We start from the raw sequence: 26981 nt of genomic DNA on the forward strand, positions 1-26981 counted from the left end.
ACCCCCGCCCACTCTGAAGAACCCCACACACCCAGAGAGGATTCCAGTCCCTTCATTCAATACAGAGCAAGGCCCCTTTGGCCTCCATCCCCCAGGGCTCCCCGCCCCCAGGGCTTCCTGCTCACACCAGACACCTTTCTCCAAGTTCTGCCTCCAGGACCTGCCCCAGTGCTAGCCACCCACCTAGGACCACACCCCAGCCTGCTCTCAGTGACAACACTTCCTGGCTCCTGCTTGGGCCGGTTCTCTGACAAGACCTCCACATTCTCTCCCAGGCCTTCTCTTCATACCTCTTCCTTCCCCCAGGCTTAATAAAATTGATGCTTAAATACTTTTTCTGTAATTGCTCAAAGAGTCTGTGAAAATTACTTCCAATGTAATGAGTATTTTATTATGATTTTTAAAAATCTATTAAATAACACAGTATTATAACATCCTCTCTGTAGATTCTCTCTCATATATATTCTCCAATTTATAGGTGCAAATCTCATAACTTAACTCCTTAATAATGTCTCTGTTAAATAAAATGCAACTGGAATTTTAACAACAAACCAAAGTTACCTTTATCGCCGAGGTCTCTAAAAAAAGTTGATCCACAACCAGCTTTTTTGATTCCTGCTAGTGTGTCCTCGATATCCTTTAAATACACATATTAAAATCTTTCATAAATAATTTATAAAAGTTAGTTTTCCATCTTAAAAAAAAAAAGAGAGATCTCCCCTCCATTGCTTACCTTATCTGTCAGCCTCTTGACAGAACTTTTACCTACAGCAAAGAGGAAATATTATTGAGTGCCCATATATTATAATACCTTGGTAAAACTCAGCTTCCATTGAGAGAAAACTGCTTGAAAGACAAAACAAGTTTATAAAAAATATAAGTCTGGCAATTTTAGCTAAGATCTTTAAACGGAAGTTACAAGCCAGAGAACTCTAAGTCTAAACATGAACACTGCAGTTGTGTGTCAGACTCATCCTCACTGTCACTCCGCTCCAGACACATGGGGTCTTCTAACTGCCTCTGACCCATCAGAGCTGTCCAAGAGAAATAAATTTGTGCCAAACACAAATTCTTTCCTTACATGATTATTAAAATCTGTTTCCTTTTGCTTTAATTGATTATAAACATATACACACGTTTCAGAATGCTACCTTTTTAAACCCTGAAAAGTTCTTAAGTTCACAGCTCCCCAGTCAGATCTAAAGGCTGGCCAACACGGCTGTTCATTCTAAAGTGATGTTACTTTTAACAGTTTCCTACTGGGTAACAGATTAAAACTCAGGCTTTTAACCATCTTCTTTATACTGACCTCATTTTCTCTCATTTACTGTAAATTCTAAAGCAATCACATTGCCTGTTTGGTTGAAACTTTTTCTGAAGACAGCCTCAAGCCATTTTACACATCCAGAACACTGAAAAGTACATTGTTTATTTTATTTCTTCTGTAAGCTATGTGCATCACTAACTTCCCTTCTTGTTCTCAAAATTATCTTATCTATAAAGGCTCTTCAGTACAATTAAAAGTGTATGAGAATTCACAAGACAGGTTAAAAAAAATAATACCTTTAGATGTGCCTTTTTGCAGTTTGGGATGCTTACATTTGGATTATAAATCTACTGGCGACAGATTCTATTATCCATTGTTAATAAATTACCAAGATTTTATTTTTACATTAATAATCAAAAAACACTAGTTGTGAATATGATTATATAAATTTCAGAAACATCTAAGACCATGCTGGTAAACTTCAGTTCAGTTCAGTTCAGTTCAGTCGCTCAGTCGTGTCCAACTCTTTGCGACCCCATGAATCACAGCATGCCAGGCCTCCCTGTCCATCACCAACTCCCGGAGTTCACTCAAACTCATGTCCACAGAGTCGGTGATGCCATCCAGCCATCTCATTCTCTGTCGTCCCCTTCTCCTCCCGCCCCCAATCCTTCCCAGAGGAGCCACTATTTTGGAATGATTGTTTATTGCTGATAAACTAGTAAATACTGCCCAATGACAACTAGATTTTAATGCTAGGTCTATTATAATATGAGATCATCAAACACATAAAACGCTCTTCGTTATTTCATGTTGACTACAAGTTCTGCTTGGTACTTGTATAGGTATTTGATTATCAAAAATGAAGAAACCATGTACTTAATGAACTTCTCTTGCAAAAATTTTTTCAAAATGGTATCACTAATTAGAAAATGGTAAAGATATTATCTTGGCTGATAAAAAGTTTGGGGTACATTCTGTTGTTAAAAAGAAAAGGCAGAGCTCCTAGTAGAACACGTAGTCTCACTTCCTTTCTCTTGAGTCATAAACACTTCTCTGAGTCAGAGAGGGGACTGTGGTGTTTCACACCCAGGATGCTCTGCCGGCGTTTCTTTAGTGCCTCTCACCCAGGCTGCTGGGTTTTACACCCTTTGTTTATGGGCTCCCCCAGGAGAGAGACCAGGCATCAGAGTAAGAGATGCAAAGTCTGATGTACATGAGGGGCATGACCACTGTCCATCTGACAACAGCAACGACACAGGGACACAGGAAATTCACAGCAATAAAAGGATCCCTTTTCTGGCAGTCCTCTTCCCCCGCTTTTTAAAAATGGAGGTAGAGTTCATGCACAGTATTAGTCTCAGATATATACCACAGGGATTAATGCTTTTGATAAGATCAAGGTTATATCCCTGTGCTGCACAGTACGTCCTTGTAGCTTGTCTCATACAGAGTTCGTTGGGCCTCTTAATCCCCACCCCGTCGTGCCCCTCCCCGCCGCCCTCGCCCCACTGGTCACCACTAGTGTGTTCTCTGTGCCTGTGAGTCTGTTCCTTTTTTGTTATATTGCTTTATTTTTTAGATCTTCGTATAAGTGATGACATAACAGTATTTGTCTTTCTCTGATTTATTTCACTAAGCACAGTACCCTCCAGGTCCATCAATACTATTGCAAAAGGCAAAAGTTCATCGTTTTTTATAGCTGAGTAGTACTGCACTGTATGTATATGCCACATCTTCATCCTTTCATCTACTAATGGACACTCGGGTTGCTTCCATGTCCTGGCTACTGTAGTGCTGCTACATATGCACAGATCTTTTCAAATTAGTTTCTTTCTCTTTGGATACATGCCCAGGAGGAGTGGGACTGCTGGATCATATGGCAGTTCTATTTTTTTTTTTTGAGGAGTCTCTACTGTTTTCCACTGTGTCTGCATCAACTTACATTCCTACCAACAGCGTATGAGGGTGCCCTTTCCTTGACAGCATTCGTTATTTGTGTTCTTTTTGAGGATGGCCGCTCTTGATTGGTGGGAGGTGATACCTAACTGTGGTTTTGATTTACATTTCTGTGATGATTAGCAATGTTGAGCATCTTTTCATATGCCTATTGGCCATCTGCACGTCTTCTCTGGAAAAATGTCTATTTAGGGCTTCCCTTGTGGCTCAGCTGGTAAAGAAAAATGTCTATTTAGGTCTCCTGTCCTTTTTTTTTTTTTCCCCTTGAGATTGAGCTGAATGAGCTGTTTATATATTTTGGATATTAACCCCTAATCAGTCATATTATTTGTTAATATTTTCACACACATAAGAAATTCATTCTTACTATTTTCATAGCTATTTCATACATATTCATGTTCTCATATAAAACAACAGCCAAAAAGGTAGATTCAGAGGTGAGGCTGTTGTGCTTTGTGGTGCAAGTGTGAAAGGATGGAAAGTACACGGTGGTTTTTCTGGGCAGGGAGGGATAAATCTTCAAGCACTGCGATGGAATTTTGGCTCAAGAAACAGAACGTTCTAAAAGCCTCCACCTACTCTGGAGATTCCAGCACGTGGTTTTCACTGTTTACAGAGGACTTCTGAAGTTGAAAACCAGGAACAAGCACACCATGTTACAGGCAAACAGCCATTTTAATACTTAAAATAAGTAAAACTGCATTACTATATATTAAATACAGTTACAGGTCAAATAAATCTTTGCCTATAGCCAAAATAAAGTTATTTGATAGCCATAACTATAAAAAAATTGCTAATGGTATCTAACTCAACTTCATTTTGCTAGAGATCAGCGGACTCTCGACACATAAAAATCAGACAATAGAGACACTTACACAGTTTCATATCTTTTGCATAAATACATGGAAGAGCTCTGGTATCAATATCAGGATTGGTGTTAAGAGCTGATTACTCCAACACTTGCTTGAATTCAGTCCCAGCGATGATGGAAATCACTGCATTGCATGCGATTCCACAGAATCTCATACTTAGAATGCTTTTACAAAGGCTATCAGAAGAATAGTAATGTGCTTTGGGCTTAGATTATAAAAAGAGCCATATTTTAAATATTTCATTTCATTTATTTCATTTCACACTCATCTCTTCTTTTTAATGATTCCTTTTTACATCATTCAGAGAACAACAATAAGAAAGCTGATGAAATTAATAAGAGTATCTAAAGACTGTAAGGGTGGAGGGAAACTGACCTTCCTGAATATTCTCCCAAGGAGGAGAAATCTGTATTTAAAGAAAACAAACAAACAAACAAACAACCATGGTCCATGGGCTTTAAACCTGCTCTTCTCACACTGGAAAACGCCTCCTTTCCAGTCAGGCTGGGGTTGGGGGGTGGTCATGTGCCAGGGGACAGATGAAAGTTTTGCCGCCCTGCAGCTTGACACCTATGGACATGCTTCTCAGGCCCATCTGGGGAACGGGTGTGCACGTGTGTCCACAAGAAGGCCTGCAGGGGAGCGCGTGTTTCCATGGGCAGATGGCATGGTGCTTGATGCCGCCAGGGCAGACGGTGCTCACGGCCCAGTCTCGCCCATGGGCTGACTCTGCTCCACTGCAGGGCAGGGAAGGAGACTCCTCAGTGAGTCCTTGGAAGACAAGAGAGCCAATATTTGGAAAGTGAATTTATCAGAAACTTTACGTATTTAAGACTTCTGCATTGGCTCTTACAAATCAGCCCACTTTTCTGATAGAATTGCACTAGGTGAAAATGTTTTGGTTTAGAACCAACATGAGGAAAGCATAGAGAGTCACGTTTTTATTATTTTAGTCTCTCCATTTTTTGTAAAGTATAATAATTTTAAAATTAATATTTCTCCAAAGAAGACATAAAGATGGCTAATAAACACATGAAAAAATGCTCAACATCCCTCATCATCAGAGAAATGCAAATCAAAACCACAATGAGATACCATTTCACACCAGTCAGAATGGCTGCTATCCAAAAGTCTACATGCAATAAGTGCTGGAGAGGGTGTGGAGAGAAGGGAACCCTCTTACACTGTTGGTGGGAATGCAAACTAGTACAGCCACTATGCAGAACAGTGTGGAGATTCCTCAGAAAACTGGAAATAGAACTGCCATATGATCCAGCGATCACACTCCTGGGCATACACACCGAGGAAACCAGAATTGAAAGAGACACATGTACTCCAATGTTCATTGCAGCACTGTTTATAATAGCCAGGACATGGAAGCAACCTAGATGTCCATCTGCAGATGAATGGATAAGAAAGCTTTGGTACATATACACAATGGAGTATTTCTCAGCCATCAAAAAGAATGCATTTGAATCAGTTTTGTTGAGGTGGATGAAATTGGAGCCAATTATACAGAGTGAAGTAAGCCAGAAAGAAGAACATCAATACTGTGTATTAACGCATATATATGGAATTTAGAAAAATGGTAACCTGAACCCTGTATAAGAGACTGCAAAAGAGACATAGGCATTTAGAACAGTCTTTGGGACTCTGTGGGAGAGGGTGAAGGTGGAATGATTGGGGAGAATGGAATTGTAGCATGTATATTATCATAAGTGACCAGTCCAGGTTCGACGCATAAATTTTCCTCTGTTCATTTCTTTGCATTTGTGCTTTTTTAATAAAATTCTTTTTTAGAAATAAAAAAAAATAAAATTAATATTTTAAACTGGCAACAAGAATTAGTTTTATATATACATTTTTATAGCTTTACTGTGACATTTTACATACCACAGAGTCTATCTACTGAAACTGTATAGCTCAGTGGTGTTTAGTATATTCAGAGTATATTATATTAGAATACAGTATATTCAGAATGGTACAACCATCACCACCATCTAATTTCAGAACATTTTCATCAGGCCCCCAAAAGAACAAAAACTCATCAGCAGTCACTCTCCTGCCCCTACTTCTGGGCACCCACTAACCTACTTTCTGTCTCTGTAGACTTGCCTGTTCTGGACACTTCATACACATGGAATCAAGCAATACGTGGTCTTTGAGACTGGTTTCTCCCATCCAGCGTAACCTGCTCAAGGTTCACGTGTGCTGCCGTGTGTGTCAGCAGGCAGACCTCGGAGGAGTGTGGGGTCAATGCTCAGCACCCTTTGCCTCTACTACAAGGACATGACATCTTTCACGGCACTTTCACATTTGTCCTTTAACTATTCCTCAAACTTGCTGATCAAAATGATCACCTGGGAGTGCTTGTTAAAAATACGGGAATATAGGACAGGCAGCCAGATAAGGATGAGAGGGTATTACTGATTCCATGGCCCTATCTCAGACGTTCTGAATCAAAATCATGAGGGGAGACAGGAGAAGGACTTGAAATTTTAGCAAAAGGCTCTCTCTGAATTTACTATCAAGTAAGCTTGGGGAATTCTGTTGTCACCTGTGATTGGAGAGAATGAAACGGTACCCAAAATTACAGAGCGGGAAACAACCTCAGAGATGTGGAAACTCAGCCCCAAATCAAATGGCTACGATAGTCGCAAAGATAAGAAGGATCTCTTTTACCTGCAGCAAATTTAAAATTTAAGATTCATTTGTAGAATTTCAAAAGTCTTAAGATAAATCACACACATAAGACACACATACACCCAGCAACTCTGGGTGCAACTCTGTGCAACTCTGGCACATGCACCACAATAAATTCTATGGTCGCCCTAATTACAGCCCTTTTCAGAGCAAACTATTAATGCCAATGGCTTAATTTGGATTATTTATACCCTTACGTATTTATGTGCAACAAAATCTATGTTGAAGTATAAGTAAAGGCACAAAGTGTACAGAGTCCAGAAAGATAAACACCAGGTAAAAATAAGTTTAGGGGCTAATAAATTTCAGATTGGTGTATTTCTTTCTGTTTATACATGAGGATCATGGGTCACTGGGTTGGCTCTGTGTTTCCTTGTTTTTCTGTTCACCATGATCCACAGGAATGCAATAGAGATTATTCTCCTTCTTATCCACGATGAAAAATGAAGATGAAGTACATCATATGCTTAAAGGATGTTTTATTCAGCCTTCAAAATTACTCAGTTTTTGATCTAGTTAAATGCCTTCATAGAGTTTAATTGCATTCCAATGAAAAATAAAATGGAAACATTATAAGAACCTAAGTAGGTTGAATCTAAGGCTGCATAAAAACAAGAAGAAAGAAAAAAAAAACATTTAAACTTCATTAGAACAACCTGGACTACGGTTAAAACCAGTTAAAGTAAAACTTGGGAAAATTCTTTTGTTTTTAAACTTTTTATTTTATACTGGGGTATAGCTGATTAAGTGGATTAAGGCTTCCCAGTGGCTCAGTGGTCAATAATCTGCTTGCCAATGCAAGACATATAGGAGATGTGGGTTCAGTCCCTGGGTTGGGAAGATCCTCCGGAGTAGGAAATGGCAACCCACTCCAGTATTACTGCCTGGAAAATCCCATGGACAGAGGAGTCTGGTGGGCTAGTCTATAGGGTCGCAGAGTTGGACACAACTGAGTACTCATGCACTCACAGAGCTGATTAACAATGTTGTGGTAGTTTCAGGTGAACAGTGAAGGGACTCAGCCACACATACACATGTATCCATTCTCCCCCAAACTCCCCTCCCATCCAGACTGCCACATAACATTGAGCAGAGTTTCACATGCTATACAGTACGTCCTTATGGTTACCCATTTTAAATATAGTAGTCCATCCCAAATGTGCATGTCCATCCCAAACTCCCTAACTTATCCCTCCCCCACAACCTTAAGTTCATTCTCTGTTAGTCTCTGTTTTGTAAGTTCATGTGTATCAATTCTCTTTAGAGTTCATAATATAAGGGATGTCGTAAGATATTCTTGTCTGACTTACTTAATATGACAATCTCTAGGTCCACCCATGTTGCTGCAAATGGCACTATTTCATTCTTTTTATGGCTAGTCCACTGTCTATATGCACCACATCTTCTTTATCCCTTCCTCTGTTGATGGACATTTAGGTTGCTTCCAAGTCCTGGCTATAGTAAGCAGTGCTGCAATGAATACTAGGGTGCATGTATCTTTTCTGATCATGTTTTTCTCTGGATATACGCTTAGGAGTGGGACTGCAGTGTCACATGGTAGCTCTATTTTTAGTTTTTAAAGGTGCCCCCATACAGCTGTCCATAGTGGCTGTTCAGTTCAGTTCAGTCGCTCAGTCGTGTCCGACTCTCCGCGACCCCATGAATCACAGCATGCCAGGCCTCCCTGTCCATCACCAACTCCCGGAGTTCACTCAAACTCATGTCCACAGAGTCGGTGATGCCATCCAGCCATCTCATTCTCGGTCGTCCCCGTCTCCTCCCGCCCCCAACCTTTCCCAGCATCAGAGTCTTTTCCAGTGAGTCAACTCGTTGCATGAGGTGGCCAAAGTATTGGAGTTTCAGCTTTAGCATCAGTCCTTCCAATGAACACCCAGGATTGATCTCCTTTAGAATGGACTGGTTGGATCTCCTTGCAGTCCAAGGGACTCTCAAGAGTCTTCTCCAACACCACAGTTCAAAAACATCAATTCTTCGGCAATCAGCTTTCTTCACAGTCCAACTCTCACATAGTGGCTGTACCAATTTACATTCCCACCAATAGTGTAGCATATTCCCTTCTCTCCACACCCTCTCCAGCATTTATTGTTTGTGGATTTTTTGATGATGGCCTTTCTGGCTGGTGTGAGGTGATATCTTATTGTAGTTTTTATTTGCATTTTTCTAATAATTGGTGATATTGAGCATCTTTTTATGTGCCTTTTGGCCATCTGTATGTCTTCTTTAGAGAAATGTCTATTTAGATCTCCCCATTTTTTGATTGGGTTGTGTTTTTTATATTGAGCTGTTTATATATTTTGGAGATTAATCCCTTGTTGGTTGCTTTGTTTGCAAATATTTTCTCCCATTCTGTACATTGTCTTTTTGTTCTGTTCATGGTTCATGCTGTGTTCACACACACCCCACAGATTCAAGAAGCTCACAGAATACCAAGCAGGATGAATACAAAAATAAACTTAAAATGGATTAAAGGTCTAAATGTACAACTGACACTATGAAACTCCTAGAGGAAAATACAGGTGACAGAGCACTTTCTGACATAAATCACAGCAATATCTTTTTGGATTTGAACCCTAGAGTAATTAAAATAAAAATGGGACCTAATCAAACTTAATAGCTTTTGCACAAAAAATGAAATCATGAAAAATCGAGGAGAGAATTTTTTTAGGTCTTCACTGTGAGGACTGCTGGGGCCCCTCATGGCTGGATTTTTCACAAATTTCTATCTTTCACGGTAGCCCATGCTCAGATTCTAGCAACTCTTTAAACATTCTGGTGGTGGCTTCCAGGCAGCAGCCACCCTGGGTGGGCTCTGCATCTCTGTGTCTGTCTTCTTCAGTGTTCAGGTGTGTGTGCCCTGTGGTCTCAATTCTCTCGTGGACTTAAGAGCTGTTGATTTTGTATTTTTCAGCTTCTTTTTTGCTGTGAGAACAGGAAATGATGACATCCACACTCTTTACCTGTTGAAGAGGCTAACCTACTTTTTAAAAGAAAATTTTGTATCTCTCCAATTACTTACTTAGACTAACTTTAAAATTTTGTATCTCTCCAATTACTTACTTAGACTAACTTTCTAGGAGTGAACGTATTGCATCCATGTAAGTATTAATAAATGTTGCAAAGATTTCTGATACATACTGTCAAGCTTTCTCCAAAGAAGTGTGTCGGGAGTCTGGGGTGGGGGTGCTCACACATACACAACACCCATGTCCACACAGATCCCAGCAGGAAGAACAAATACTTTCTCCTGGCCAGGCAATGAAAAGCCACTGCACTTCAAACCCCCACTTTCCTCCAGCGGACTATTTCTTTATACTTTTGGCTGTGCTGCATCTTCTTTGAGACAGGTGGGCTTAGTTGACCCAACACATGGAATCCTAGTTCCTGGACCAGGGACTGAATCTGTGTCCCGTGTGCTGGAAGGTGCATTCTTAACCACTGGACCACCAGGGAGTTCCCTGGACTCCTTACTAATAACAGGCCCCCAGAGCTGTCCTTTCTCTTCTCCAACAGTTTCCCCAGAGCTGCCCTCTCTTCTCTCAGACAGTCTCCCCAGAGCTGTCCTTTCTCTTCTCTAAGATAGTTTCCCCAGAGCTGCCCTCTCTTCCGTAAGACATTTCTCTCCTTCACTTTAGGTTGCTCGTGATTTACCCCTGATGCATGTCCCAAACTGCAATTCTATGCTCCTCCCAAATAAACCATTCTGCTGGTAACATAACTGGCTGTTTTTTTTTTTTAATCAATTTAGATGAATAGAAGCTTACCAAAATAATTTAAATACACTGTTACCACACTATTTTCCTTCTAGTAAGCCTTCACTTCACTCTCCTTCACAGGTTCAAGATGAACCCCCATCCCCACCAGAAACACATGTCTATGGCTGGTGAACAGGGTCACCACAATCTCTACATCTAGCCCTTGTTTTTCACTTGACCTCTCACTTCTCCTCAGCACCATCCTCTGGTCTAGCTATAGATGAACTCACTGTCCCAAGAACAGGCCGTGACCACTCACTTGTTCAGGTCATCCCTCAATACCAACAATGTCTTCCCAGATCGTCTCAGTCTCCCAATTTGACCTACACGTCTCACAGCTCACCCTGCCCTGGCCCACTTTGCCTGTTCCATGTGCAGTTATTCACAGGGCAACACTGTGGATGGTGTCCACTCTGCAAGGTGTCAGGAAGCCAAGAATTTTCACAGAACACTTTGGCAATACAGGGGACAGAGGCGGTGCCATGTCTACTCTCTGAATCGTTTAGATAAATGAAAATAAGGATTTCTGACAATTTGGGATAGCTGAGAGTTGACAGTTTATGAAATAAAGTTATTTAATTATAGCTTTTGGACTTTTGCTTCTTAATTCTATTTTTTCAGAATTTTTTTGTTCTATTATATGACGCTCCTAATTGCTTTAGCCTCATTTTTTTTTCCCCCCAAAAAAGAAAATGTTTTATTGATTTAAAACATTGTTTTATTGATTTAAAACCTAACATCCTGGATGAATTAGTTATCCTATTAATAATTTATTTAGTGACATTTAAAACCTTACTATTTTCCTCTATTTAGAAAAATCCATGAACAAGCAACTATTTCTTAGATAATTAAATAAATAAGTTTAGTACTACTAGGGAGGAAAAGTCTAAATAATTAAGCACGTGCATGGTACAAAGAATGATAACAATTAAAATGAAGAAAAAGTTTTCAGTTCTGAAAACCAGAGGTTTCTCAGCCCTAATATTTGATTCCTTAACTTCAAAAACCAAACCACTTACGCTGGATGTGGTCGAACATGACAGAGAAGAGGAAGTCCCGGGGTGTCATGTAGTACTCCCCGTCATACTCCAAGGACGAGAACTGCATGAAGCGCTGTTTACGAGGAGATGGCTTCCCTGTAATCTCTCCAGAGTTCACACTTCTCTAAAAGAAAAAAAAACTGGAATTTTAGTTTTTTTTTCCAGCATTATTCCCCAGCTTAGCTACTTCTGGAATAAATGACCTGGGTTTGATTCCTGGGTTGGGAAGATCCCCTGGAGAAGGGAACAGTTACCCACTCCAGTATTCTTGCCTGGAGAATTCCATGGAATGAGGAGCCTGGTGAGCTGCAGTCCACGAAGTCACAGAGTTGGACAGGAACAATCTTTAAAGAGTTGGAATAATCTTTAAAGAGTAATTTTAGTGTTTAGGTCTCACAGCCTTCAAACTTTGAAGTCATTTACTGAAGAGAGATTTACTGGAGCACTGGAGACAGAGCAGAGATGCGGTGAACCTGAGGAAACCCATAGCCCCAAACGGGAGAGCAACAAAGAACAAATGCAAGAAATTCTGTGAGGCAGTAAGATGCACCATGAAGAGACACAGAGCTGGATAAGGAAGTAGTAAGGAGAATACGTCACACAGGATGGACAGGGAAAGGCGACATTCAGGAGGTGAAGTGAGGCAGCTCAGGAGCTAGGCACTCTATGGAGGGAGCACTCTGCAGGCAGGAGGTGAAAAAGGAACAAAGACTCAAGGCGGGAGCAGGCGTGGTGTGCTCCAGGACCGCATGGTGGAGGAGAGGCTCAGAGAGACAGGAAGGCAGCAGATCAGGTGAAGACAAAGCACAGCCTGTCTGATAAGGGCCCTGCTTCAGGAGTGTATTCACACAATGCGTGGAAAGTGCTGCAAGAACAGAAACGGGTAAAATACTGTCACTGGAAGAGTCAGTATCTTAGGCTACAGAGACAATATGGAGACAGTTACTGCTAACCTGCCACTGAGCATTTGCTGTGTGCTTCACGCTGAACTATTAAATATTCTCCATGAATTATATTTGACCCTCACAGTCGCTGAACAGTAGACACACAGTAGGTATGAAAACTGTGGACAACATGGTAGAGAAATAAGTAAAACCAGGTGTGTCCAACTCAACAGTGTTTCCATCTCTTCAGCACCACACTACCCTCCTACCCACACGGGGCACCCCAGGCAGACTGGAAGAGGATGACAGACCAGCAAGTACAGCACAGATGCCAAGTTCAAAACAGTAACCCTGACTCAGATGCGTCGTCTGTGAACTATGATAGCACATGGCCCTCGGGATGCTTCCTGAAGGCAGTGTGCCAACCTGGACCACAGAGTCTTCCCAGACATATCACTTCGTCTTCACACTCACACACAAGTCATGCTGAGTGCTGACTGAAACTGGAACAGAAAAAACAGCGATTCCAGTTGCTTAAACCTCCCCAGATTCAAAGCCATCAACAGCTTCTTGTGGCTGAGCTCAGTCCTCTGACCAGTATTAATTCTCTCCCTACAATGTGACAACTGGTATCCTTGAGCAGCTAGTTTTATGCTTCTTTAGGGCTACTCTGGTAGCTCAGCTGGTAAAGAATCCATGTGCAATGCAGAAGACCCTGGTTTGATTCCTGGGTCAGGAAGTTCCCCTGGAGAAGGAACAGGCTACGTACTCCAGGACTCCTGGGCTTCCCTAGTGGTTCAGATGGTAAAGAATTTGCCTGCAATGTGGGAGACCTGGGTTCGATTCCTGGGTTGGGAAGATCCTCTGGAGAAGGGCATAGCAACCCACTCCAGTATTCTTGCCTGGAGAAGCTCCATGGATAGAGAAGTCCTGTGGGCTAAGGTCCATGGAGTCGCAGAGTTGGACACAACTGAGCGACTAAGCATAGCATAGCGGCACCTCCACGAACACTGGCCGCAGACAGGATACTCAGTAACACTGCATGACAGCGCCCTGTCTCCTTGAGAACTTGCCTGTTCATGTCTTTCCTTTTCTTCCCCCTGAAATTACTACTATCAAAATACCTCAAGAGACATGTCTTAATCACACAAATCCATACTCTTATTCTGCTGCTGCTGCTGCTAAGAAGCTTCAGTCGTGTCTGACTCTGTGCGACCCCATAGACGGCAGCCACCAAGCTCCGCTGTCCCTGGGATTCTCCAGCCAAGAACACTGGAGTGGGTTGCCATTTCCTTCTTCAACTCTTTTTCTAGTCACCAGAAAATTGAATTTCATTCATATTTTCTGCACACTTTATACGTGAGACAGACACGTTATCATTTGATATATTATCAAGTGGACTGTGAGGATTTGTAGGAAACTGGTAGGAAACGAGAAACACTAATTCCTACTAGAGTGATTCACAGAGGGTCTACAGATGGGACACAGAAGGGAGGGCGGGCAAGAGTCTCGTCAGCAGACATCACAGCACTGGCGAAGTCTGAGACACGAGAGACAACACAGCATACTGAAGAGCTGAAGTTACATGTGGACACACACGTTATTAGCTAAGAGAATATTTATTTATTTTATTAATGTTAACACACAGTCTACTAAGAGAATTTTAAAAAGGAAATAATGTGTCAGAAATATATATATATATATATATTTCCAAATCTTCAAATAAACGCTGGCTCTTTTATACTATCTAACACCTAAGTTGTTCATAATGAGTTAAAAAAACATCTTTTACCAACAGCTTAGTCCTTTTTCTTGTTGTTGTTCAGTTGCCAAGTCGTGTCTGACTCTTTATGACCGCATGGACTGCAGAATGCCAGGCCTCCCTGTCCCTCACCATCTCCTGGAGTTTGCTCAAGTTCATGTCCATTGAATTGGTGATGCCATCCAACCATCTCATCCTCTCATCCCCTTCTCCTCCTGCCTTCAATCTTTCCCAGCATCAGGGTCTTTTTGTGAGTCGGCTCTTCGCATCAGCTGGCCAGAGTATTGGAGCTTTGGCTTCAACGTCAGTCCTTCCGGTGAATATGCAGGGTTGATTTCCTTTAGGATTGACTGGTAATCCTCTTTACATAAACAAATCCTTCTTTTCAAACGCCAGCCAACTGAAGGGGCTAATTACTTGTTTATCCTCCTCCTTGAGTGGTCTCATAACAGGATAGATGGTTATGTCTCTGCTGGCTTTCATGCCATCCTGTATCCTGTGGCAAACTTAACCCTGAAACCCCATCACTCGCTGCAGTCACTACAGGCCTGTCACTGGACTTCCTCCCATCCTGTGGCAGCAGAGGCGGGCATGGTTGCGCAGGGAAAACACTGTGTCTACAGCCACACTGACCAAAATGCCAGCAACCCTGTCTGACGGTATTTCTCTAAAGGGTAGGTACCCCAATGGGGGACAAAGTGAAACCCAAAGGCCACCACAGGGGATAGGGTAAGCCCCAGTGGGACAGGAAGGCAGGGTGCCCAGAGGAGAGCTGGACATGGCCCTGTTTCTCCTCCAATCCCTCGGGCCACTAACTGACCCACAGTCCTCAGAAAGCCTGCAGCTGAGATTCCGGTGTGAAGACAGACAGCGCTCAGCTCAGGACAGAAAGAGATCAAGCTTATATATTCACACTGTCTTGGCAAATAACGTATCTGGCTAGACCATCTGTTTAAAAACTGATGTTGCGCCTATCCAAATTCCATAGGAAAATTAAGAGTGATAGGAAACTACAATAAAAATAAAATTCTGAAAGAAAGCAGGGAAAAATCAGAGAAAACAAAAAATGATGGACTTTAAAACATTGGAGAGCAAAGATGAAGATAAAGATGACAGACACCTGAAGGGAGCTGCCCAGCTCTTAAGAAGAGCAGCAGAGGAGAAAAATGGTGGGAAAAAAAAAATAAAAATTTTAAAAAGCAGTAAAGACTAGAATCAACACTGCAGAAAATATACAAACTAAACAATGGGGGGATAATCACACAGAAGGCAGGAGAAAAGCACAGAGGAAAGCAGTTAGGGAAAAGAACATCCACACGTGTGACAGACACCCAGGGCTCAACATGAAAACGCTGTGCTTCAAGGATAAAATGAGCAAACTGGGTGCCTACTTCAAAACCAGAGTGGAAACCTCACGGAAACCCGCAGATTTAGAATTTAGGATACTGTCTGCCACAGTCTGCATGAGGACCACACGGGAGACTGGCCACTTCTAGATCTTTCAGGAAACCTAAATAAGGCTAGAACCAGGACGCCCTTATTGCTGTGATGAACCTCTTAAAAGCTGTTCTCAGAGAAGGTAATACACAAAGTGATGCTGTCAAGGATTAGGCAAGACGCATTCCTGCAGTAATTCTTGAAGACACACATCAAGCTTGTGGGTGTACTCTGTGAGGAAAAGAAAGGTAGAAATATGCTCAAGCTACTCAAGCCAAGAGGCTGGAAAGAATTTTTCTGTCCATCTTCACCTTCAACTAATTTACTGCAGTTTCAGAGAACTATTCCAGTAGGTCGGACTAAATGGTACCAATCCTGACGTTTATCTGAATGAGATTTCCTAAACACCTGGAGTCAACCCTGTTGGCCAACGCAGACTGCTGACACATAAATAACGGAAAGCCTGGCAGGTGGCGGTCTCTCGGGAAGACAACAGTGGAATGTGCTGCTGGAGATCAAAGCATGGCCCTTCAGACCCACCAGGCCAGGCTGGAGAGTGACGGAGCTGGGATGCACTTCTCCAGCCTGCATCAGAAGCCAAGTGTATGGGAAGGGAGGGGTGGAGAAGCTGGGGTGGGGCCAGCCTCAGCCTGAGAGTGCCGTCCACATGGTTCTGGTTAAACGTAAAATGCTCCATGGCTTTCAAGGATTACTTGTAATGCAGTAAAAAATGTGACAAAGGAATTAAGAGCAATGAGTGATGTGGACTGGATAAAAGAGATCTTTGAAAGCTGATGACTTCTGTTAAAACATTTCACGAGTTTATTGCCTTTAAAGCAACAGGTGCTTCAGCATTCTGTCTCGACTTTTTATCCATGAAGTGACAAATTGGAAAAAGTGCTCTGTTCTTTGTTGAACATTCTTTGGTTTCTGCATTTCTCAGGAAGAAGTGGGAAAAGAACAGGCCTTCTTTACAATGCTTTCAATATGTCCAATATATACACACTGCATCAGACAAAATGTAATAAAACCCATTCATTTGGGGGTCTTTATTTTGGAATTTGCAATAATCTGGATAAAATGTAACTGTTTTGCTGTCTTTGAACTTTCTGCGGTATAATTAAAGAATATCTTTTCTTCTTAGAGAAAACTTTACAACTGGAAACTTTCAGTCATTAGACAGAACTTTTCCATTTTGTTCTGAATCAGGGAGATTTTATTGTACATGAAACAAAATACTACTGGACTAAATTAAAAATACTCACTATGTAAGCTACACTTCATGATAAATTCTAGTATTAGTAAGGGAGATGAAGGTCATTCCTGACAAACCTGCAAGCTCTGGGAACTATTCTCTGTGGCCTCTGGATATTGTTTTCTCTGTGTGTTTAGTTGTGTCTGACCATTTGAGACCTCATGGACTGTAGTCCACCAGGCTCCTCTCTCCATGGGATTTCCCAGTCAAGAACACTGGAGTGGGTTGCCATTTCCTACGCCAGGGGACCTTCACGATTCAGGGATCGAACCCGTGTCTCCTGCATTGGCATTCAGATTCTTTACTGCTGAGTCATCTGGGAAGCCCATTGTTTCCTCTAGTGATGGCCTAGTCTAGACTTCTTTCCGGAGATGAGAAGAAAGCTAGTGTAGCTTTTCCTAGATAAGCACGGTGAAATGAAATGACATATGCCTAAATAAATGAGATAAAGAAATATCTCCTATGATTGCAGTCTGTCTGAAGAGGAGGGTCCACTGTCAGGATGCTGAGGAGTAAAGAAGAAAGTGCTGGGACTTCCCTACTGGTCCAGTGGCTAAGACTTGCACTCCAAATGCAGGGGACACGGGTTCCATCATCCCGGTCAGGGAACTAGATGCCACAAGCCACAACTCAGTGTTCACAGACTGCAACTAAAGATCCTGAATGCTGCAACTAAGACCTGACTCAGCCAAATAAACAGTAATAATAAAAAAATAATAAAAACCAGCACCTTCTCTCTCCTGATGAGATCACTGAGCAGAACAGCACATTCCCTTCCTCCGTAACTGTTTTTCAGGAGGCACATCATTTTTGTTTATGTTCTAAACAAAACGTGTAAAGTAGGCTTCAAGGGATTAACATACAGCTTCCTCAGTGTCACTCGGTACAGCCACGACGTAATACTTCCTGAGAAATGACAGTGTTGCTTCAGCTCACTGCCCCACTCATGAGGGAAAACACTCTTCCTACAAACCTCCAACACCAACTTACTTAGTAAGTATCACACATCTCCTACAACCAAGCAGTGTCTAAAGTGACACATGAACAATCAGCCCCTTTCTAGCGGGGTAAGAGCTGGACTGAAGTATGAAAGGAGCATTTAGCAAATGTGAAAGCCCCACAATGACAAATCCCAATCTCCGACAGTTACTTTCCCAGTATTACTTATCAGCCATGACTTTCTGACTTCTTTCTTTTCAAATGAGAGACATTCATGTAACTCAATGTTCACAGCAGCAGTATTCACAACAGTCAAGAAATGGAAGCAACCCAGAGTCCACTAACAGAGGAATGGATAAAGATGTGGTATATACACACAATGGAATATTACTCAGACATGAAAAAGAATGAAAAATGCTATTTCGCAGCAACATGGATGGACCTAGAGACTGTCATACTGAGTGAAGTGAGTCAGACAGAGAAAGACAAATACCATATGCTATCCCTTATAGGTGGAATCTAAAAAGTGACACAAAGGAACTTATTTATAAAACAGAGAAACAGACTCACAGACATAGAAAACAAACTTATGGTTACCAAAGGGGAAAGAGGGCAGGGATAACTTAGGAGTACAGGATTAACAGATACATACACTGCTATGTATAAAACAGATAACCCACAAGGGTTTACTGTATAGCACAGGGAACCAAAAAAAAAAAAAAGAGGAGAGAGACAGAGATGCACCAGAGTAATATTTTTCATTATTATATAATTAAATTTAAATAGAAGACTACTATGTTGGTCTGGTATCAGTAAATTTATCTAGGTTGTGACCTCTCTCTTTGGGCAACTGAGGAGTACAGCAGCATGTAACAAGGAAACTTTTGTGACATAAGCTATGATCTAATTGCAGGAACCTTGCACACTCATGCAAAAAGGTCTCCTCTAAACTGAGAACTCTAAGTAAGCCTGGGCAGAGTGCTATCAGAGGGCTGAGTCAGAAAGAGAGGTGATCACGAGGGTGACCACGCTGAGGAGACTGTATTCTACAGCACCCAGTGTGGAGCAGAGGATGGACTGAAGGCCTCTCTCCCAGCCCTTCACAGGAAGAGCTGAAGTCTGCAGCTGTAAGTATTTTACAGTTTGGGATTTCAGGAGCAAAGTGAGTCATTCGTAGTCTCCTCCACCATGCCCCCACTTTCTCCCTGACCCACTCAGTCCCACACCCCTAATCCCCAGCAAGACTGTCTTGCTCCACACTTCCTCAGCTCACAGAAGCACAGTGAGGGTGGGTTTCTACAGCTTGTGGGTCAACATGATGGCAGTTTGCTTTTCTACTGCCAAGTCCCTTAAGTACATACCCTGACCCTACACAAAATTTGATAATAAAAAAATGGATTAAAAAACACCCACCACTACCCCTCAAACAGCAACATGTTGCTTGCATACAAATTTATCCCAAACAAAAAGAACAGATTTTTTTGAAAACCTTCAGGTGAAAGGAAAAATAATGAAAGCTTTAACAAAGGGGCAGATTTGCAATTTCTTATTAAAAACAAAAATTACACTTCTATCTTAAAATTCCATTGACATTATTATTTTTATGAATTGGCCTTAAACAAAACAAATACCGCACTAATTTAAAGTGTCAACCCAAGTTTTGCTCATTGCCAACAATCACTTTCCTGAAACTGACTGGGTCTGCTGGTACGTCCTGAGTTTCAGTTGTTACCTGGCTCCCTCTGATGAGCTTCAAAAACCTTTAAACTGTAGCTCTTTCCAGGAGACAGATGAAGTAACCACTTGGCTTCTGACTGTGACTAAGAAACTTCACAAAGGTAAGCATGTGAGTTGCTTCTTGTTCCTCTCTCATTTGTTAAGCGTTCGGGTTGTCTCCTCCTCTAAGAGTCCTTCCCAGAACACCTGTGTGGGTTAGGTATTCTTCAGAGTGCGCACGCGGAACTCAGCGAGCGTTCACTGAAGCCTGGTAACTCTGCGGATAGAGTGTGTCTGCCTCCTGTGTGCCTGCCTCAAGGACAGGCTCTCTCTCTTCTGTGTTCCCAGTGCCTACTATGTGGTTAATACTGTTAAATGGTTCAAAAAATTGTGCCAGAAATGAACGAAACTTTATGAACAGGAACCAATTCCACACTCCAAGTGTGATGTTCAAAAAGTAATTAAAAAATAGATTTCAGTCCTTGAACCAACAGGCAAAAAGGTTTTGTGCTGATATAGTTTAAATCCTGTTGTTGTTCAGTTGCTGTTCTGTCTGACTCTTTGCGACCCCATGGACTGCCATCAGGCCAGGCTTTCCCATCCTTCACTGTCTCCTGGAGTTTGCTCAAATTCATGTCCACTGAGTCAGTGATGCTGTCTAACTATCTCATCCTCTGTTGCCCCCTTCTCCTTTTGCTTTCAATCTTTCCCAGCATCATGGTATTAACAATTTATTAAACTATCCTTGGGTAACTAGGTATGCACTCTATCATGTTCAACTGCACCTAAGTGTGCACACAACAGAAATAAAGACCCTTTGTTTCCTTTTATTACAACCAGAAATTACTGCATATTGCTAGTGACTATAGATTTTAAAGATGCCTTCATCAGAGGAGCACAGAGGCAGAGCTGAGGACAGGTGGTGGCAGTGGCACCTTGACTCAAAGTGTGTCTTCTGCTGTGCTGCTGTAGAAGTCACGGAGTCTTGGAAATGGAGGCTCTGAAACCGGGCTGCACCAGCTGCCGCACACTTTCTATCCGTAAATGTGAATGATCCAATGGACTTCAGGCTTTATGTCGTGTTTGGTTTAGACTGCAATGGATTTTTTCAGCTTCCACTTGGAGTTAGTGGACATAATACAATGTGTCTAAGATAAAGTTTTGATTAAAATGTATTTGTAACAAATGAGCAGGGGATGAGGTAAACATTTTACCAAGCACTGGCAAAACAGGTAAAGTTACTGCTTTAACAATTAAAGTACTAAGACACATGTCACTTATATTTCTGCTGATGTTTATAAGTTAAATCACCAGCAAATGAAGCAATACATAGATTACATGACATGAAAAGTAATGCACAGATGTGATTACATAGTTTGACAAATTAATGTTCATTAAAACTTTGCTTTGATCTGTGAAGTATAAACATAAAACAAATCATTTATTTAAAAAAATTTATCTATTTATTTGGCTGCGCCAGGTCTTAGTTGTAGCATTCAAGATCTCTGATCTTTGTTCATGCAAACTCTTAGCTGCAGCACATGGGATCCAGTGCCCTGACCAGGGATGGAATCCAGGCCCCCTGAATTGGGAGTGCGGAGTCTTAGGCACTGGAACACCAAGGAAGTCCCTCTTTGGGTGCATGTTAAAGAAAAATCTTTATCTTGACCCTTGAGACTTTTAGACTCTTACATGAGAAACAAAACTAATGAAAACTTACCGTTTATTGTAAATTGTCACTTACATACTTTAAGCGTAGGCATGGAAAGAGCTAGCACCTGGGTTGTTAAAAAAGTTATCATGGCCCTTTTAACATTTTTTTGCAGGTCAACTTTCATAATCAGGAAAATAATTCTAGTTAAATGTGGGAACAGAATAGAGAAAAGGAAGGAACGTATACGTGTAGACTAAAATATGGCCTGAAGTTCTGAAAAGACTCAGGAAACCCTAAGAGCCAAACCCGAATTGCTAGTGAAATTCCAAAGAGTTGCTCTGAATATCTGAAGACTTGGATAACTTTGCCACTTCGTTTAGTGCAAAAATCAGTTTCTAAATATTTATGGCTGCTATTTAGATACTCCTTTATTAATGACTGTATATGGAAATGGCAACCCACTCCAGTGTTCTTGCCTGGAGAATCCCAGGGACGGGGGACCCTGGTGGGCTTCTGTCTATGGGTCGGACACGACTGAAGTGACGCAGCAGCAGCAGCATAGTTATATTATTACCAGTATTAAACATGTTATTATGAAACCAAAAGTAGACGCTTTAGGCTCTGAGTTCCTGAATGACCCACCTCACCTGCGTGCTAAAGGGTGAAGAGAATAAACGTGAAGACACTCTCTCGGGTGACGGGTCTTTATCGTTTAAAGGAGAGGGATGTGGAAATAGAAGCATCTGTGTGTTTACAGAGACGTCAACAGATGAGCCAGCATAACAGGGCCAACAGACAGTACACTGGGCTAGAGAATGTACAGTCAGCACACTTTGAAGGACTGTTCAAAGAGCAAACAGGCAAATTATTTGATCTGAGCAGAGAATCACTCAAAACCAAAGACGAATGCAGTGACAGGATCAAACAGTTCACTTGAAAGTAATTTTAGATATTACACTCGAAGCATTCTGTGATGTAACGAAGGACAAATACTAAGAAGGTAGAAGGAACAAGCAGGGAACCTAAACATTTAGAGCAGAGGCTCATACCCCACACTGCAACCATGCTTCCTGCTGCACGAGGCCCCTGGAAATTATATGTGAAAACAGTGTCCGTGCTTGGGAGAGGGTACGTAACTCCGACATCCTCTTCCGTGGTTACAGCACAGTGTTCCCTCAGAACCATCCTGCCTGGCTCCACATTCTAGCACCTCACTTGGTAAGCATGAAACAGGCACTACAAGCAGCCAAGCCCTTCACTTCAGCGCAGGCAGGACTGTCAGTGGGTGAGGCGCTAGGAGCTGTCAGCTCCTCACGCTTCTTCCTCGGCAGCCACAGCTTAGGGGCTTCCTCGGGAGCCACAGCTCCCAACCTGGCTTTGGCCCCAGAACTCTCCAGGACTGCGGGTCTGATCAGAGGCAGAAACCCTATCAGGGACCTGCTTCTGATCTGAACGGGCTCTAATTCGGTCAGTTAGCACAAATGTAAACTGGAAAAGATTCCGTCTTTAAACACTAATAGTGTGATTTAATCTTGATATTTATACATTGCACATTCAGAAACATAGAAACCAACTCATTTGTAATTTCTTATTATGCATAATCTTCTAATTGTGTACACCAGTAAAAGAGAAACATGACTGATCTTCCCAAACAGCGGAAAAGTTAAGCCCATCATACTTTGCTTGGGAATATCTTCAACAGTTTCTGGAAAAAACACTGTGCTTTCCTACTTAAGGTTCATTCTAACTTTAAAAATGGTTTGCATTTCGGGCACATAGCAGCCCCATGATGAAGACCTAGGAGGAAGATGTCTGGAACTATGTTGTGTTAAAGTTTAATGTGGCAGAAAACACTGAAGGTACACAACTGCTAGTATAGGACACACCAACCATACAGTATACATGCGAACTAAAGGTCTTATAAGACCGTATTTCTTAAGAACCAGAAATCACAAATTTTATTCTGCAATACCCCATGTTCATGAAACTTCTACAGATGTCAATGAAAAATGTCTACATACACTAGGCTATGGTTAAATATAGGATTTGCTGTTGTTATTCAGTTGCTAAGTTGTGTCTGGCTCTTTGTGACCCCACAGACTGTAGCCCCCTGTCCACAGGATTTCCCAGGCAAGAATACTGGAGCGGGTTGCTACTTCTCCTTCAGGGGTTCCATTAAGTATTATTTCTATATTGAAATTATGTATAATCTGAAACATTTAACAATTTTTTTTATGGAGAGCAGATTATTAAGAGAATATATTTGCTATCGTTTATGTTACCAAATATTTATCACTTTTTAAACTGTAACTTTTAAGTTCATATACTCCTACAATTGATGGCTTCGGATATGTTTATGCACTGGTATAATTAATAACGCTCCAAATCTTACAGTAACAAAAGCATTAATTTGAACGCATTATCTACCAGAACACATGCTTCATAGAATGAGAGTAAATAGTAATTTTTTACTTCCAGGTTCAGCTAAATAAATGTAACTGCAAAATGACAGATTAAAAATGCTTCTGCTTTTACAATGTTTTCCTTCCTTTCTTGCCCCTCTGTCCCCACCTCCCCAAAAAGCACCTCCAAAGAGTTATAGTAGGATACAGAGATAGTGTCCTACCACAGGAGGAAGGAAGGAAAGACAACTTCTCATTCATGCAGGACAAATAGCTTTGCCCAAAGCACAAACTACATCTAATCACAGGGTATAACTCTGTCATCTCTCTTTTCATAATCTGGCCACTTACACACTTTGATTTCTGACTTCCATTTGGGTTTATTAACATCAAAGCTTTGTCATCACTTATCTGTTTCCAGACACATTTTTACCTGAGGCAATAAAGTATAAAAACTTCTTTGCATTCTTGCTTTACTGTTGCAAGAAAGCTTTTGTCTTCATTAGGTTTACAGTGTTTCACGGTTATTAAACCTCTGTATGCTGCTATCAAGTTCATCGCCCTTGGCATAACCAGTTTTAAATGCACCATCATTAAATCCAAGGGACTGTGCACAAATACACCCCAATCCCAGCAGACGCCAATATATTCTACCTTGCTAAGATCTTACTAATGTCCTTTCCTCCCCCTTCACAAAAATAATGACCACAAATATAGTCAGACAACTTGAAATAAAGCAATGCCAATTTTTCTTTTTATTTTATATTGGAGTACAGTCAATTAACAATGCTGTGATAGTTTCAATGTGCCAATTTAATTTTATGAATTGTTTAGAGCTCTTATAGCAAATTAAAATATTAAAAGTTCCATCTCATTAATTACATTATTTGAGTTTTTAAAATATTCATTGACATGCAACAGAAAAGGAGTCCTGCATCTAGTAACACCTGCAAAACTGCTTTTCAGGTTAACATATTTCTGACTATTTGAACATGAAGATCCACACTCCTTGCTTTTATTTATTTGAAAATGTGACCGTTTGTTTCAGTCAGGCTGTACTCACAAAATGAGTTCAAAATGTGAATTTAAATAGTATCAAAGAAAAACCACCTTTGATGTTCTATTACTATTTTAGAATTTAATTTTAAAATTTAATGCCATGATGCAATATATTATCCACATTAAATTCATAATACCAAGCCTTCTTAAAAATAATGTTAGGTAACATTGTTTAGCTCCAGGGAAAAATCCACCAAAAGCAAGCCATCAGAAGTCTGTGGCCACTGGCCCAAGCTCTCATCTTCATGAACCCGTCTCCCCAGCCCTCCACAGCCTTTTTCTCCAGCAGCAGTCATTACGAGCCTTCTGACCCACCACCCAGTGTCCCTGATTCTACCTCCTGATTTTCCAGAGCAGTTCATCACCAGGTCTATAGCCAGCTGCTAGATTAGCCACACCCTTTGCTTCCCCTCCCCATTAGGATGAAGGAGGAAAACTTATTCGTCTCATAGCCTGACCTTTTCTTCCTGGGCTTGGGCTCCAGGAGCTTCTTTCCTTCCTCAAAGATGTCCACCTCTAATTCCCCACAATCAGAACTGGACCAGGTTTTGCCTCCTGATTACATCACTCTCCCACCAAGTGTTTCTTTTAATACCCTTTCAGCAACAATTCTAGAAAGAAGCATCTTTATTACCTGATGCAAAGAACTGACTCCTTGGAAAAGACCCTGATGCTGGGAAGGACTGAAGGCAGGAGGAGAAGGGGACGACAGAGGATGAGATGGTTGGATGGTATCACCGACTTGATGCACACGAGTTGAGTAAACTCCAGGAGTTAGTGATGGACAGGGAGGCCTGGAGCGCTGCAGTCCATGGGGTCACAAAGAGTCAGACACGACTGAGCAACTGAACTGAACTGATAAGCTTTCTTTGCTTGCTTACTTCAGTCTCTCAACACACTCCAATTAAACTGCCCCCAGTATTTCACTGAAATGCGTTTTTTAAAGGTCAGCAACAACTCCCCTGTATCAGCACACCCAAAGCTCAACCGTCTGTCCTCACTCTCTTAGTTGCAAAAGACCTAGGGGATTACAGATTCAAAGAGCTCTCTAGCAAAATCCCAATGACATTCTTTATGGAAATAGGAAAAAAAAAATCCTAAAATTCCTATGGAACCACAAAAGACCCTGAAAAAGTCAAAGCAATCTTGAGTGAGATAAACACACCTGGAGGCATCACCCTTCCTGATTTCAAAATCTATTACAACACTGCAGTAATAAAACCATAAGTGGCAGGTGCTGAAAAGTATGGTACTGGCATAAAAACAGGCATATAAACCACTGGAACAGAAGGAGATGTAAATTCTCACGTTTACACTCAACTCATCTTCAATAAGAAAGCCAAGAACATGAAACGGGGAAAGGACAGTCTCTTCAACAAACAGTGTTGGGAAAACTGGATGGCCACATGCAGAAGAGTAAATTGGGCCCTCATCCTGCACCTTATACAAAAATTAACTTGAAATTAACTCAAAATGGGTTACAGACTTAAGTGTAAGAACTGAAAACTATGAGATGAAAATATAGGGAAAGCTTCTTGACTTTGGTCTGGGCAATGATTTTTTTGGTATGACACCAAAAGCACAGGGAATAAAAGCAAAAATTGTCAAGACTACATCAAAGTAAAGAGCTTCTGCACAGCAAAGGAAACAATCAACCCATGGGAGGGGAAGAAATTATTTACAAACTACACATCTGATGAGTTAGTATCCAACACAACACAGGCAACTGAGGTTGATGGCAAAAAACAAACCACCAAAGTCCTGATTAATCAAGCGAAGAACCTGATTAACATTTTTGAAAAGACCTACAAAAGACCAACAGATATAAGCAGCAGTGCTCAGAATCACTAATTATCAGGGAAATGCAAATCAAAACCACAATGAGGTACTATCTCCCACCTGTCAGAATGGCCATTATCAAAAACACAAGAGATAAGCACTGGTGAGACTGTGGAGAAAGGGGAACCCTCCTATACCACTCACTGTAAACTGTGAGGTCACTGTGGAGAAAGTAAGGAGGTTCCTCAAAAAATGAACAGTTTCACTTCTAAAGTCAGTATCTCTAATAGAAATCCGAGCTTCCAAGGTCACTGCTCGTTATTCACAAGAGCCAAGGTATGAAAAGAACCCAAGTTTCCATCAACAGATAATGGATAAAGAAGATACTAATATACACCCATACCACAAGCTGACGAACACTCTTCAGCCTTGGACAAGGAACCTTGCCACGGGTAACAGTATGGACAAATCTGGAGGGCA

General features: G+C 41.4%; 1 protein-coding gene across 1 annotated transcript in view; it reads right to left on the minus strand.

Moving 5' to 3' along the window:
• MICU2 (mitochondrial calcium uptake 2) overlaps window positions 1–26981 on the minus strand; it is a 54658-nt gene that overhangs the window by 21423 nt on the left and 6254 nt on the right. Inside the window, exons 2-4 of the mRNA XM_055426393.2 lie at window positions 11594–11738; window positions 734–765; window positions 562–637 (exon numbers count right to left, since the gene is read on the minus strand). Coding sequence (XP_055282368.1) covers window positions 562–637; window positions 734–765; window positions 11594–11738 — 253 coding nt within the window. The remainder of the gene's footprint in view (window positions 1–561; window positions 638–733; window positions 766–11593; window positions 11739–26981) is intronic.

The sequence above is a fragment of the Moschus berezovskii genome, chromosome 13 (assembly GCF_049115385.1).
Source record: "Moschus berezovskii isolate FMDL1 chromosome 13, NW_MosBer_1.0, whole genome shotgun sequence".
Taxonomy (NCBI): Eukaryota; Metazoa; Chordata; class Mammalia; order Artiodactyla; family Moschidae; genus Moschus; species Moschus berezovskii.